The sequence below is a fragment of the Myotis nattereri genome, assembly GCF_964212035.1.
Source record: "Myotis nattereri genome assembly, chromosome: 18".
In the NCBI taxonomy this organism is placed as follows: Eukaryota; Metazoa; Chordata; class Mammalia; order Chiroptera; family Vespertilionidae; genus Myotis; species Myotis nattereri.
This window is the reverse complement of record NC_138093.1, coordinates 13571234-13587662: the sequence shown is the minus strand read 5'-3', so window position 1 is coordinate 13587662 and position 16429 is coordinate 13571234. Positions and strand designations below refer to the sequence as shown.

The following is a 16429-nucleotide window of genomic DNA, read 5'->3' as shown; positions in this document are numbered from 1 at the left end:
TGTATTCCTTTACTTTTTGTTTTATAGGAGTCTCAGGAGGGAGAAACATGAGTGGGAATGGTCAGTTCATCATTTGACCCAAAAATACTTTATAATTTTTGAATAGTGACCTATATCCCTAGCCCTTTATTTATAGAATCATATAAAATCATTTAGTCTGCTTTGGAGGCTATTCAAAAAATGGCTTGGTGAGGTCTATTAAGCAAGCATTTGTTGAGCACTTACTCTGTGCCACGTATTGTGTAATACAGAGAAAAGAGACATTGTTCTCACAGAATTCTTTTGCTCTGATGGAGAAAATACAATAAAACACATCATTGCAATTTTGTGTGATAAAAGTTACAGTAGGAGGATACTGTGAGAATAGATTGAATTGGTACTTTTATCTAATTTGGGACTGGAGGTAGACGATATGGAGAAAATTTTTTCCAAAGGAGCTGAACTCTGAAATTACAGTCATTAGATAAATGAAAGCTCACAATCTCTGATGAGCATTTTCAAAAGCATGGGACTATAACAGCATGGCAAAACTGGTAGACCTGAGAACAGTTTCTGGTAGCTGGGTTTGTATGAGGAAGTGATAAGAAAAACTGGAGAGGTAGTTACGAACAAAGTTCTGAAAGCAGTAGGAGGCAGTTGTGAGATTTTTTTTTTTTTTTTACTGTTTTTATTTATTTTAGAGAGGAAGGGAGAGAGAGAGATAGAAACATCAATGATGAGAGAGAATCATTAATCGACTGCAACCTGAGCATGTGCCCTAACCAGGAATTGAACCAGGGTCCTCTTGGTTCATGGGTCAGTGCTCAACCACTGTGCCACACTGGGTGGAGATTTTACTTTTTTTAAGTTTATAATATCCTATATAATAAAAGCCCAGCAACCTGTCCACCAGTTGCTATGATGCACACTGACCACCAGGGGGCAGACGCTCAACGCAGGAGAACTGTGAACCCTGGGCCAATAGGCAAGAACCCGGGCTGCGAATGTTGCCTCCTCGCCCCAGACTCCTCCTCACTCCCTGCTGCTGCCTCCAGATGCCTGCAGGCCACACAGCGCCTGCTGCTGGGCTCGCAGAGCTGACTCCGAAGGCTAGGAGGCAGGTTTGTGGCCGCTGTGGGACTGAGGCCCACTCCGCCACCTCTCAGTGCTATTGTCCCCCAACCGGGTCCCCTGGAGAGGCGAGTGCTCTGGCTCCACGGAAGGTGCCGGACCAGGGAGCAGCCACTCAGAGGGCAGGTCCATAGCCACTTGGCAGACCGGGATGAGCAGTGCTCCCACAGCGGGCCAATCCCCATAGGCCATGCCCCCCACCAGTGCATGAATCCTGAGCACCGGGCCTCTAGTATTTTAATGATAGGGTTAATTTTATGGTGAAACACTGATGTAAAGAGCAGAGTATGAAATAAGTCAAATTCACGATATAAAGAAAAAGCACATGACTTTTATAACATTTCTATAACTTTAAAAGAAGATCTAAAATAAATATTAGAAAATATTAACTTTTCAAAACATTTTAGGTAGTAAGTATATCAATTTTTTTATTTCACTATATTGTAGTTTATCAGAACTTTTTTTTTTTAAATATATTTTATAGATTTTTTACAGAGAGGAAGGGAGAGAGTTAGAAACATCGATGAGAGAGAAACATCCATAAGCTGCCTCCTGCACACCTCCCACTGGGGATGTGCCCGCAACCCAGGTACATGCCCCTGACCAGAACCGAACCTGGGACCCTTCAGTCCGCAGGCCGACGCTCCATCCACTGAGCCAAACCGGTTTCGGCCAGAACTTTTTTTAAAGGAGGAAAAGATCATGGGAAATAGATTGTAATAAAATTTTACCAAACCTATCACTTTTGGGAACTCATAAAATGGGTCTTCTCCCTCCCCCTCCCCCCCCCCCCCACACACAATTTTATACTTTTTATCAGTGTTCAGTATTTCCTATAGGGAAAAAAATTCCCTCCCAATGAACAAAAATCACCCCACCAGGCTTTAGACATAAGAACTTTTCAAAAAACTCTAACATCAACTAATTATTAGTTAACTGAAATTTAACCTCCCTATCCACCATTTCCTCATTCATAAAATAAATGGGTTAACATTTCTGTTTCCCAGAATTTACTGTGAGAATCATGTAATAAAATATTCTACAGCAATCTATCTCCATAAGGAGTATATTTTTTTAATGACTATCTTGGGGAGGGAGCTGACTTGGGAAGTAGATTGATTTGGTTTGTGGCTGAGAGGATCGGTATTTGTTCTTGCAGTTATCACTAGAGTTAAACTGCTTCATCTAAAGCTCTTTTTAATGGGGAGTGTTGTTCATTCCTTTTGGAAGACAGGGTATCACAATACCAATGTCATTCTGTGACTTTGGCAACATTAAAGAGAACAATAGAGGCAGAGGCAGAAATTGTGTTAAAAGCCCTGATTTATTTAGTTAAGGCAGTAAAAACTTAAGTACCGAAAAGGACTTTCATTTGCTATTAATGTGGTCACGTTTGCATTTCAGAATCAATATAGCAGAATGGAGAATAAAAGAATGTTAGAGGGAGAGAGATGTTATTTTCTCTGTCTCTGCTTTTTAGTAGTTACATAATGTTGTGTCTAGGTATGATAGATGTGGTCTTCAAGTTTGTATGGTTTTGGGTTTGCAGAACTATTTATTTTTATTTATTTATTTTTTAAATATATTTCTTTATTGACTTAAGAGAGGTAGGGAGATGGAGGAAGAGATAGAAACATCAATGATGAGAGAGAATCATTGATTGGCTGCCTACTGGGAATCAAGCCCACAACCCGGGCATGTGCCCTTGGCCGGAATCGAACCCGGGACCTTTCAGTCCACAGGCCAATGCTCTACCCACTGAGCCAAACCAGCTAGGGCTGCAGAACTATTTAAATCAATGGTATATTAGTTTATTAGGACTGCTATAACAAAGTACTTCAGACGGGGTGGCTTACCCAATAGCTTATTGCCCCATACTTCTGGACACTAGAAATCTAAAATCAAGGTGTCAGCAGGGTTGATTCTGGAGCTGTAAGGGAAGGTTCTGTTTCTGGCTTCTCTTTGCCTTGCAGATGGCTATTTTCTCCCTGTATTTCTTCGCGTTGTCTTTCCTCTATGTGTGTCTCTGGGTCCAAATTTTCCCTTTGTGTAAGGATATCAGTCACTGGATTAGGGCCCATCTTAATGACTGCATTTCAACTTGATTGCCTCTGTAAAAACTTTGTTCTCCAAATAAGGCCACATACTGAGGTACAGAGTTAGGACTTTAACATAGAAGATTTTGGGGGAACACAATTCAACCCTTAATAAATGGCTTAATGATTTTCATAAATTTTAGGAAACTCTTGGCTGTTACCTCTTTTTTTTTTTTTTTTTAAATATATTTTCATTGAGTTTTTACAGAGAGGAAAGGAGAGAGGTAGAGAGTTAGAAACATCGATGAGAGAGAAACATCGACCAGCTACCTCCTGCACACTCCCCACTGGGGATGCGCCCACAACCAAGGTACATGCCCCTGACCGGAATCGAACCCGGGACCCCCCAGTCCGCAGGCCGTCGCTCTATCCACTGAGCCAAACCGGTTTCGGCGGCTGTTACCTCTTTATGAATTGTTCCTCATTTCATTTTTCTTTCCTCCTGGAACTCTATGAATATATATTAGATCTCATTGCTGTGTTCCAAATTTCTTTATTTCCTTTCTGTACTTTCTATCCTTTTTTTTTATCTCAGGACTTCCTTCTGGATATTTTCTATGAACTGGTCTTCTAATTCATTATCTCTTCTGCTAACTCTTATCTATTGTTACGCCTATCTATTAATTTTGGTTGGTTTAGTTTTCAGTTCAAGAATTGCCATTTGGTTCCTTTTTAGAAAGAATTCAATTTTCTGGTAAAATTTTGTTTATATATTTTCTTCATTTTTGCTGTTCATATTTTTGGTCTTACTTTTTTTTGGAAACAATCTGAAACTTAAATACCTTAAATACATGAAGATTTTGTTTTCCTGAATCATCTTCTATAGCAGCGGTTCTCAACCTGTGGGTCGCGACCCCTTTGGTGGTCGAACGACCCTTTCACAGGGGTCGCCTAAGACCATCCTGCATATCAGATATTTACATTACGATTCCTAACAGTAGCAGCATTACAGTTATGAAGTAGCAACGAAAATAATTTTATGGTTGGGTCACTACATGAGGAACTGTATTTAAAGGGCCAGAAGGTTGAGAACCACTGTTATACAGTAATAAAAGCATAATATGCTAATTAGACTTAACATCCTTCCGGACAGCCTTCCTTCCGGACAAAGCCGCAGCAGGTGGGGGCCAGGGCTAAGGCCCTTGCATGAATTTCGTGCATCAGGCCTCCTTCTCTCTCTCTCTCTCTCTCTCTCTCTCTCTCTCTCTCTCTCTCTCTCTATATATATATATATATATATATATATATATATATAAAAGCCTAAGCAACCATATGACTGGTCGACCAGTCACTATGACACACACTGACCATCAGGGGACGCTCAACGCAGGAGCTACCCCCTGGTGGTCAGTGCGCTCCCACAGCCAACCTCCCATGGCTGGCCAACCGCCCGCGGTCCCCTCCCGCTGGCCAGCCCCAATCAGGACTGGGCAAGACGGCCCCAATAGCCAGCCAGGCCAAGTGACCCCACCTGTGCACAAATTCATGCACCAGGCCTCTAGTTTGAAAATAAATTGCTAATACCCCATCCCTCACATACAGGGTGCCCCCAAAAATGTATACACACTTTTAACAGCTGATAGCTGTTAAATGAAACCAAAATGTATTTTAATAAAAAAGTGTGTGTATACATTTTTGGGGGATACCCTATATTTTCATGTGTATTTCCTCCCAGTTATATTTTTCTTCATAAGCATAACATATAGCTATTTAATCAGGAAATTAATTGATACATTGACACTATTATTATGTAATCCCCAAGGCCCTATACAAATTTACCAGTTTTTAAAGCAAATGATCTTGTCTAGAATCACAATTTGTATTTATTGCATTTCTCTTTATTTTCCTTTGATCTGGAATGGTTCCCCAGTCTTTTCCTCTACTTTCATAATCTAAATATGTTTGAAGATTATAAGTCAGATATTTTGTATAATGTCCCAATTTGGATTTATGTGATGTTTCTTTGTGATCAGATTGAGATTATGCATCTTTAGAAGCAATATCACAGAATTGATTTGTTTGCTTCTCTTTTTATTATTTCAAATAGCACACAAGTTTGATTTTACTACCTATAATATTCCACTTGATATCTTTTATTAATGTGACATCTTCTAGGCTTGCCCATTGAAAAGTTCTACCTTTCTAATTGCTATGGGTTGAATTGTACCCCAAAAAGATATGTTGACACTCTAACCCAGCCGTGGGCAAACTACGGCCTGCGGGCCGGATCCGGCCCATTTGAAATGAATAAAACTAAAAAAAAAAAAAAAGACCGTACCCTTTTATGTAATGATGTTTACTTTGAATTTATATTAGTTCACACAAACACTCCATCCATGCTTTTGTTCCGGCCCTCTGGTCCAGTTTAAGAACCCATTGTGGCCCTCGAGTCAAAAAGTTTGCCCACCCCTGCTCTAACCCCTAGTACATGTGAATGTGACCTTACATGGAAATAGGGTCTTTGCAGATGTAATCAAGTTGAGATAAGGTAATTAGGGTGGGCCTTATTCCAGTATAACTGGCGTTCTAATAAAAAGAGGGAAATTTGGATACCGACACATAGGGAGAACATTATGTGACAACTGAAGCAGATATTGTAGTGATGCAGCTGCAAGCAAAGGAATGCCAAGGGTTAATGGCCACCACCAGAAGCTAGGAAAAGATAAGGAAGGCCCTAGCTGGTTTTGCTCAGTGGATAGAGCAGTGATGGCGAACCTTTTGAGCTCGGCATGTCAGCATTTTGAAAAACCCTAACTTAACTCTGGTGCCATGTCACATATTGAAATTTTTTGATATTTCCAACCATAGTAAAACAAAGACTTATATTTTTGATATTTATTTTATATATTTAAATGCCATTTAACAAAGAAAAATCAACCAAAAAAATGAGTTCGCGTGTCACCTCTGACACACGTGTCATAGGTTCGCCATCACTGGGATAGAGTCAGCAGACTGGAGGGTCCAGGTTCGATTCCTGTCAAGGGCACATGCCCCGGTTGCGGGCTTGATTCCCAGTGGGAGGCATGCAGGAGGCAGCTAGTGAATGATTCTGTCTCATCACTAATGTTTCTATTTCTCTCTACTGCTCCCTTCCTCTCTGGGAGCCCTCAGGGGATGTCCGAATGATGGCTTAAGCAGTCGGACATCCTTAGCACTGCCACAGAGGCGGGAGAGGCTCCCCCCACCACTGCTGCGCTTGCCAGCTGTGAGCCCGTCTTCTGGCTGAGCAGTGCTCCCCCTGTAGGAGCACACTGACCACCAGGGGACAGCTCCTATGTCGAGTGTCTGCCTCCTGGTGGTCAGTGCGCATCATAGCAACCAGTCATTCCACCATTTGGTCGATTTGCATATTAGCCTTTTATTATATAGGATTTGTCTATATGTATTGAAAACCATGAGTTTTCTAATCCCAATCCAACATGCAAAGTTTGTTCTAGTTTTCTTCCTTCCCACATTTGTATTGCTTTTTTTTAACAGTGTAAAGCCTTGCTCCCTTTATCTTCTATATAATCACTTATTTGAGCAATCCCCTTGTGTGTAACCAGTCTTCCAACATGTCTGTCTCTTTCCCAATCTCCTGTCTGGGCTCTCTCTTTTTCTTGCTTGAGCTTCAAACATCCCGTGCAGTGCCTTTCTCCCATGAAGACATTTTTCTCACCCCATTTTGGCTGCACTTTCTTACACTTATTACATCAAGTTCCAGCTAATGGGTTTTGGGCTGAATTGTTCAGAAAGGGAAAGAGAGGGGATTTTCTCTATTTTCTTGAACATATAAAACAGTAGCTGTTGGTTTTGTTGGATAATTAAGTGTTGGCTTTAACTGTTGTGATTTTGTCTCTAGTGACTGTTTTTCTTTTAGGTCATTTAGTACTCTCTCTTGGCATGCCTACTGATTTTTTATTGAATGTTGGACATTGTATGTGAAAGTGTTTTTAGTCTCTAGATGATTTTTCTTCCTCTAGGGAGGATTCACCCTTTCCTTTGCTAGGAAGATATTGTGAGAGCTGATCAAATTAATCAAATCTGAAAGTAAACTGATTTAAGGCTGAATTGCAGTTTGGGCAAGGCTTTGTCTTTCTCTGGTGGTTCATTCCAGCTTCTAGGATATTGGTTTTTCCCACTGAGAGCCTGGGATGGTCACTGAATTCTAAACCTTGTCTCCTCGCCACCAATAAACTACATTAAACTCCACTTTGCTTCTCAGAGGTTTTCTTCTTGGCTTCTTAATTGTCTCTTAAGCAGCTTCAGACTTTTACAAATATCTTGAAGGAAAAAACAGTAGCATATTGATGAGCCAGTTCTTTCCTTCCTCTTTCATCAAAAGTTGGCTTTTCCAATCTGCAGTATTTTTCTATACAGACCATTTATGTTTAATAGTGACCCTTTGCCTTTTCCTTTTGCCTTGCATTTTTAAATTCTTGCTTCCTTCCCTAGTATCAGAACCCCGAGAGAGAAGGTAACTGCAGAATGTCACCGTAGCTCTCCTCATGGTTTCCCCCTGGTACATAGGGTTTGTCACTTAGGTTTTGGTTGTCTCAGCACTCTTCAATACATTTAAATATATGTGCACACATGTGAATGCATATAAAAAGATGCATGTGTATATGTCTGGCTCTACAAAAGCTACTCAGTTATATCCAGAAGCAGAAGCTATTATAATCTTTTCTGTTCCGTTTCATTTTTAAAATAATGTTTTTTGAATGAGCAACCAAAATGATTTTTCAGTGAATGGTCCAAGACAAAAAAACAGGAAAAAGACACACAGCTTTAAGGCATTGGAAATTAAGATAATCAGATCAATAAGATTTAAGCCAGGTGATCAAGGTTAACATCAATAGTGTTACATCAGACAACAGTAGTATGGTAGTTACCATAGGGAAAGGGAGGTGGGGGAGAGGAGGGTTGAAGAAGGACAAAGGGGGTCAAATATATGGTGACTGAAGGAGACTGGACTTTGTGTGGTAGGCACACAATGCAATACAAAGATGATGTATTATGGAATTGTACACTTGAAACTTATTCTTTCTCTTTTAGGCATACAAAACCTTTGCTAATCGAGTGAACAATTTAAAGAAAAAACTGGATCAATTGAAATCAACCCTTCCTGATCCAGAAGAATCACCAGTTCCTTCCCCAAGTATGGATGCCCCCTCCCCGACTGGCTCTGAGTCTCCTTTTCAAGGAATGGGAGGTGAGGAATCCCAGTCACCAACTGTGGAGAGTGAGAAATCTGCCACACCTGAGCCTGCAACAGATAATCGTGATGTGGAAGACATGGAACTCTCAGATGTAGAGGATGATGGGTCAAAAATTATTGGTATGTCCTTATGTGATTAGTAGACAACTTGTTCTTTATCTGTTTTATTTCCCCACCAATAAATCTATCATAGACAGATGTTAAAAGATAGTTTACCTCTGGCTCGGAAGCTCAGTTGGTTAGAGCATTGTCCCAGTACACCAAGGTTGCAGGTTTTATCCCCAGTTAAGGCACATACAAGAATCAATCAATGAATGCATACATAAGTGGAACAACAAATTGGTCTCTCTCTCTCTCTCTCTCTCTCTCTCTCTCTCTCTCTCTCTCTCTTCCTCTCGCTCTAAAAATGAATAAATTGTTTTATTAAAGATAGTTCAATCCTTATAAGGTAGAATACCGAGGTAGCAAGCCTTGTCTCCCGAGCAATAGTTCAGGATTTGGTAAGCCACATGGGTGAAGAATCATTGCCCAGGATCTATGTTATTCAATATGGTAGCCACTAGCTACATGTGACTGTTGAGCATTTGAAATGTGGCTTATCAAGCTTGAGATGTGTTCTATGTATAAAAGGTACACATTAATATATTGAAATAAATAAGACATTAAAATTAATTTTACCTTTCTTATTGTGGCTACTAGAAAATTTAAACTTATATATGTAGCTTGAATTATATTTTTATTGAACAGTACTGCTCTAGAGGGAGGAGCACTTACACTGAAATTCCCTACATTCTGTCATTCTTAACCTTCAAGATTCCAAAGCAACAGCTTGTTTACCACACTTTCAAAATTAATCTGGATAGCTCTGGCCGGTGTGGCTCAGTTGGTTGAGCGTCATTCCGTGTACCAGAGGTTGCCAGTTTGATTCCCCGTCAGGGCACATGCCAGGGATGCAGGCTCAGTCCCCAGGAGGATGTTCATAGTGACATTTCTCTCCTTCTTTCCTTCTCTCCCCCTCTCTCCGTCTCTCCCTCCCCCCTTCCTTCCTGTCTCTCTAAAATCAATACAAAAAATACTTTTTAAAAAAAGCTAGCCTGCATTGGTGAATTGTTTCTCTGACATCCCCAGCTTTTATAATAATTGGAGAGTTTTTGATTTGTGTTGAATTTAATGTGCTATCCATACAGCGCATAGTCTTTGTTATTAAAAGCATCAAGAGTTAAAATTGCAGTTTCAAATTAGTGCCTAATTGCATCCCCTAATAGGCCAATGTCAGGAAGCCACACAAAAAATACGGTAAAGTATATTACAGAGTTCCTACTCTTTAGAAAGCTCTCAGGTTAACAAAAAAGACAGGACAGTTTATGACATAAATATCATTACTGAAAGACAGAACACAAAAGTGTACCCAATAATAACATGCTTCTAGAAATGTACAAATTTAATATACAGATGCTAAGAAGATGCAAATCATTAAAAATAAGATAAAGTATGAATTTGGGAAATTTCTTTTAAGTGAGTGTTGAAGTCAGGAAGGATCATAAATTATAAAGAGTGGGGCTTTTAAAAAAATCACGAAGTGAGTGGTTTTCTATAAAGCACAGTGCTTTTCACTCCCAAATCAGGAACTGGTAGGACATGTTGTTTCATACTGGAAACAGTCTGGATAGTAATAAGATACAATAATATTTGTTCTCTTTGTTTAAACAGTAGAGGACAGGAAGGAAAAACCTGTGGAGAAGTCAGCTGTATCTACTTCTGTACCTGCAAAGCCAACAGAAAGTATCTCAAAGGCCTCTTCATGTGCCCCAGTGCCTGTGACCATGACAGCAACCTCACCTCTTCCAAAACCTGTGAATACTTCCCTTCTGTCCCCGTCTCCAGCATTGGCTTTGCCAAACCTGGCTAATGTGGATCTGGCAAAGATCAGTTCCATCCTCAGTAGCCTAACATCAGTCATGAAAAATACAGGTAAGCAAGCCCCGTAAAGAGGATAAAAGGCTGACTGTCATCGTTCTAATTGAACCATCAGTCTGTTTTTTGTTGAATTTTTAAAATTAAAAGTAATTTTTTAAATTTACCTAATAATATTTAAATATGAAAATAAAACCAGCACTTGGTCATTATAGAAAAATTAGAAATAAGTGAAGAGAATAAAATAAATATAACTCTACCCCAAAGGAAATCACTTGTATATAACCTTACAAGTGTGTGTGTATCTGAATGTTTTGGGAGATTAAATATTTGTAATAATTTTTTTTTAATAATTGAAGCATATTGCGTATACTGTTTTGAAACCAGCTATTTAAAATTTCAGCTATATAGTTTTTTATTATTTAAGCCTTTTAATTATTAGACATCCAGTATGTTTCCAGTTTTTCACTGTTTTTCATGAACAACCATGATGCTAAAATTTTATGCACAACCCTTCCTATAAGGGTTGATGTGAATATAGGGCTTTTTTTTTTAAATTGAAATTTTAATGAGTATGTAGAGCACCTCCACATACTCATCACTCATCTTCAACTACATAAACACATGGCCTACCCAATCCTGATTATTTTGAAGAAAATCCCAATTATTTCATTTCTTCATAAGTACTTAAATATATTATTTCTAAAAGATAGATTCTCCAAAAAATCAGCACTTAGATTAAGTCCTTTCATGTTATAATTACAATGATCTCCAGAAATGGACTGTTTGTTCCAAGTACTATATAAAGTCCCCGTTGTGCCTCAGCTTCTCCAAAACTATTTCGTTTTGTTTTAATCTTTATTAAATTCAATCTTTAAAAGTTGTTTGTTTTAATTTGCATCCTTTTGATTAAAGATGTGGTTTAAATATTTTTCCTTTGCTTATGATTTTTTGTGTGAAATACCTGTTCATATTTTTGATCATTAAAAAAAATAAAAAAAATTATCTTTGTATACTTTTTCCCTATGTTAAAAATCAATCCATTGTTTTAAAATGTAAAAGTATAAAGGAGGCTGCTTATATAATCTCATTTTATAGGCCATTTCAAAAGCAAAAACTTATTAATCACTTAAAATTATGCTGTGGCTGAGTTATACAATTGCAGGAACTCTGATTATAATCAGTCAGCAATATTTTGGGGGCACCTACAGTACTCTGAGGTGTAGGTTTCATTCGTAGAGAAAAAAGGAATAGGTTCCTTAGTCTTTTTCTGTTGGAGCTCTCTAAACTAAGGGAATTACATATGAGAAAAACTTATTCGTTTATTTTAGGGGAGTTCCAAGTAGATGGAAGCAAATCTTCATGTAATTTTCAGATTTATTTATTTATTTTTTTGGTACAAGCCATGATATGGACCTTTTGTGAATCAGCCACAGAAAAATTTTGAGTGGAAAGTATCATGGATTTAAAGTCATTTTGAGTTGCATTTGCTTGAGTCAATCTTTCTGCCACCAGGGGTCAGTCCTGCATCAAGACCGTCTCCAGGAACGCCTACAAGCCCTGGCAACCTCTCCAGTGGCCTGAAAACACCTGCACCTGCCCCGACAGCATCTCACAACCCTCTGGCCAATATCCTCTCGAAAGTGGACATCACCCCAGAGAGCATTCTGTCTGCTCTTTCCAAAACCCAGACCCAGTCAGCTCCTACCCTGCAAGGTAAGCTGATGGCCAGAGGGACTCGCACTGCGAGTGCTTGTCTCAGGCTTAAGCCTGGACTCCATTTCTGAGAAAAAAGAAAAGAATCCAAAGCCATCTATAATAATAAAAGCATAATATGCTAATTATGCCAGACATCCTTCCAGATGACCTTCTGTACGAAGCTGAGTGCCGGAGGGAAGCCGGTGCCAGCAGCAGGGGGAAGGAAGGCCTACTCTTGCACGAATTTCGTGCTTTGGGCCTCTAGTGAAATATATAATATAGTTGATTAATTATTCTCTTTATATTTATTATCCATGAGCTGGCATTTGTAGTATTATAAAGTATCAAAGATGAAAGAGACTTTAAATATCATCTAGTCTAATCCCCTCCTTTTCAGGTAAGGAAATTAAGGCTCAGTGAGGTAATGTGACCTGCTTAAGGTCACACATCTACCTATTCAGTGATGAGCCAAGACTAAAAGCCATATTTCTTTACTGGAGTCCGGTATTCTTTCACCTACACCATGGCACCCCTAGGGGCTGCATTTATCCCAGCTCTTAGTACAGGTTAGTATATGTTGAGGTTTACATATTTTAATGTTAACTGAAGCTAAAGACAGTCAGAAAGGTCATTCTGCTATCAAATATCTTATGAGATATGTTTGTCTCATTTATGTCCTGTTTTATAGAGGCCTCTATTTATAGATATGTAGTGAGTCTTTTTGTTTTTGGTTACATATAATCTCTACCTTATTTGAACCTCTCTTCAGCTTTGCTAATTATCTGGGTTGGGCTTAAAACTGTTCGCTTCTAGTATTTTTTTCATAAACTTAACCTGCTCTCTGTTTCCAGACCCTCCAGCTACCAACACAAGTATCTCAGTATAATTATGCATTAATTACAGATACCAGAACAGTATCTTCCTAGTGATTTACTCTATATCACTAGATCTTAACCAGGAAGCTCCAGGGGATATTTGCCAGTGGCCTAAAGGCGTTGTTTGTCATAACTGGGGTGGGTGAGGATGCTGCTGCATCTAATGCATGAAGGCCAGGTAGCAGCTGAACATTCTACAGTGCACAGGACAGCCCCGCAGTAAAAAATTCTCCAGCCCCAAGTGCCAGTAGTACTGAGGTTGAGGAACTCTGCTTTATATGAATAGAGAACATTACAGGTATCTACTAATTTTATTTCCTAACTGTTCTGTAAGTGGATCAGCCAAGCACTATATTATAGTGAACTTCGTCTTAAGATATAGGACAATTTTATTACATTGAACTAAATACGATTTTTAAAATTGATTTTTAGAGAGAGCTAGGTTGAGAGGGAGGGAGGAAGGGAGAGAGAAAGAGACAGAAACATCGACGTGAGAGAAAAATGTCAATCAATGCCTTCCACATGTGCCCTGAGTGAGGATCAAACCCGCATCCTGGGTATGTGCCAGGTTGATGGGGAACCAAACCCGCCAGCTTTTGGTCTAAGGGACAGTGTTCTAATCAACTGAGCCATACCAGCCAGGGCTGAACTAAATAGTACTAAATGATAATTCGTATCCCCATTCATAGACCAGCAATAAAGAGTTAATGATAATACTATAGCACATCTGACACTACTAATTTCAGAGATAATTAGTTTTAGAGATTAGCATCATGTTTATGATTCTCCCTTCTAGCCTATAATTAATAGTAAAAATCTTGAACTCACTTGTTTTAGCTTTTTTTTTAGCTTCTTGGATAGATATATCTTAAAGAAAAAGCTTTTCTTTTCTTTAATACTTCAAGTTTGTATTACAGCAGTATACCAAATTCAGTAACAGTTCTTGTTAGTTGGTCAGAGTAGCAGATGGTTCTCCAGTCTCAGTGGCTTAACACAATACAAGTTTATATCTTGCTAACATTACATACATCTGATGCAGCTGTTCTCCATCTGGGCGCGCTCATTGATGCCACCCCTCCAGGCAATGATTCAGAGACCCAGGCTCTTTGCACCTTGTGACTTTTCCATCTTCAGTATGTGGCTGCCCTGGGAATGGGCTCCATTCCAGCCAGACAGCCAGGACCGAGGAGGGGGAGCTGTGCAGGGAGAGAGGTGTATGAGCCAGGCCTGCAGGTGGGGAGCTGCACCCTCATCCTGTGGCTCACATTCAGTTTTACAGCCAGGTCTCACTGCAAAGGAGATGGGGGAATGTAATTTAGCTCTGCAGCCATGATCTAGGCCAGGTTCTTCTCCTGCTGTTTCACCCTCTGAGGTCCAGAGGCTGCAAACCAACTTTCTGAGAAACGGAAATGGCAATGGCAGGGAGGGATGCTGTGCTTTCCTGGTCTTCAATCTCCCGGTCTCTGTCCCATTGTGGTTTGCTCTCTTTTACCAGAGGGGTGAAGTCCTCATCTCCAACTGTTGATTGTGGGAGTGGAATTCTCATGATATCCTGAAAAAAAAAATTTTATGAGACTCGCATGGGGGAATGAGTGATTTTTTTATTTGCATGGAATTAATTCCTTGAATTTCAAGGTCCCATTTTCCTCAGTCCAGTCATAGAAATGTAGCTGGGGGTTCAGCAGAGCTAAAATCAGAGCCCGTGTCCAAAGTTTCCTTTCCATGTTAGAGCTGAGCCCAGTCCAGCATCAGGCCAGCTTAGCTGTGTTTCTTTCTGCAGTCCATCAGTCCATTGCATGTGGAGTCTGCATGGCTGTATGGGCAAATGCAAGAGAACCAAGAGGAACAAGAATAGCTTTTGTCTCCCCCCACCCCCCGCCCCGGAAATTGTTGCAACAAGATCATGTGGGCTTTCTCATCAGGCAAAATTTGAGCAGAACTAGGTGTGTTCTGACAAAATGAGAAGTGGTAATCCCAGAAAACACTTGTGGAATAACAGGGCAGTTCATCACCTTTCATTTCTTTAGAGAAAGTGGAATTCTCCTTAAGACAACTGTGCCCAGCAACTTAAATAGATGTGTTTCTTCAAAGACTATAAAGAAAATCTCTTAGAACTTTGCTCTGATTATGTCACTCATAGCCCGTATTGGCAGATTTTCAACACAAAAGAAGGACTTCAGTGGGCAAAGGACTGTAGAGCAAGCATGTCAAACTCCTGCGAGTTTGACATGCTTGCTGTAGAGCAGTGGTTCTCAGTCTGTGGGTCGCGACCCCTTTGGGGGTCGAACGACCCTTTCACAGGCGTCGCCTAAGACCATCAGAAAACACATATATAATTACATATTGTTTTTGTGATTAATCACTATTCTTTAATTATGTTCAATTTGTAACAATGAAATTGGGGGTCACCACAACATGAGGAACTGTATTAAAGGGTCGTGGCATTAGGAAGGTTGAGAACCACTGCTGTAGAGTATGGCTTGTTAAGATGGAAGAAAAGTGCCCTGGCCAGCCCGGCCGGCGTGGCTCAGTGGATAGAGCGTCAGCCTGCGGACTGAAGGGTCCCAGGTTCGATTCCGGTCAAGGGCATGTACCTTGGTTGCAGGCACATACCCAGTAGGGGGTGTGCAGGAGGTAGCTGATCAGTGTTTCTCTATCATTGATGTTTCTAACTCTCTATCCCTCTCCCTTCCTCTCTGTAAAAAAATCAATAAGATATATTTTGCCGAAACCGGTGTGGCTCAGTGGAAAAGTGCCCTGGCCAGTGGGCTCAGTGGTTAGAGCATCAGATTGCACACCCAAGGGTGTCAGGTTCGATTTTGGTCAAGGGCACGTAATTGGGTCGTCCATTCGTTCCCTGCCCCAGATCAGGGCACATTCAGGAGGCAACCAATCGATGTGTCTCTCTTACATCAATATTTCTCTCTCTCTCCCCCACTCCCTCCTTCCACTCTCTGAAAAGCAATGGAAAAAATATCCTCAGGTGAGTATTAAGAAAAAAAGATTGAAGAAAAGTAATATTTAGGGGCACAAAACTGTTTCACGTATTGCCAGAAATCTGAATAGTATCTTTTCTTTTTTTTTCTTGTTTTTTGTGTGGTTGCTTTGTTTTGTATTTTGTTAATCCTCACCCAAGGGTATTTTTCAGGTTCTAATCCTAGCCTCAGTCAGGGTATGTGCGGGAAACAACCAATCAGTGTGTCTCTCTCTCATTGATGTCTCTCTCTCTCTCTCTCTCTCTCTCTCTCTTTCTCTCTCTCTCTCTCTTTCTCTCTCTCTCTCTCTTTCTCTCTCTCTCTCTCTCCCCCCCTCCCTCCCTCTCTCTCTCTCTCTCTCTCTCCCCCCCTCCTTTCCCTCCCACTCTCTCTAAAAAATCAATGGGGGGGGAGGGCTAGGGGCATCAATGGGAGAAATAAGGGGACATATGTAATACTTCCAACAATAAAGAATTTTTAAAGAATTTAAAAAATCAATGAAGAAAATGTCCTCAGGTGAGGATTAATTTAAAAATTCTTCAGACCTTAAATCTCTTAGCAAAT

The 16429-nt window shown here is 40.1% G+C and overlaps 1 protein-coding gene across 4 annotated transcripts in view; it reads left to right on the top strand.

Moving 5' to 3' along the window:
• RPRD2 (regulation of nuclear pre-mRNA domain containing 2) overlaps positions 1 to 16429 on the top strand; it is a 66139-nt gene that overhangs the window by 42683 nt on the left and 7027 nt on the right. For all 4 annotated transcript variants that reach the window (XM_081112731.1, XM_081112730.1, XM_081112733.1 and 1 more), the window contains 3 exons: positions 8241 to 8523; positions 10114 to 10374; positions 11833 to 12033. In XM_081112731.1, coding sequence (XP_080968857.1) covers positions 8241 to 8523; positions 10114 to 10374; positions 11833 to 12033 — 745 coding nt within the window. The remainder of the gene's footprint in view (positions 1 to 8240; positions 8524 to 10113; positions 10375 to 11832; positions 12034 to 16429) is intronic.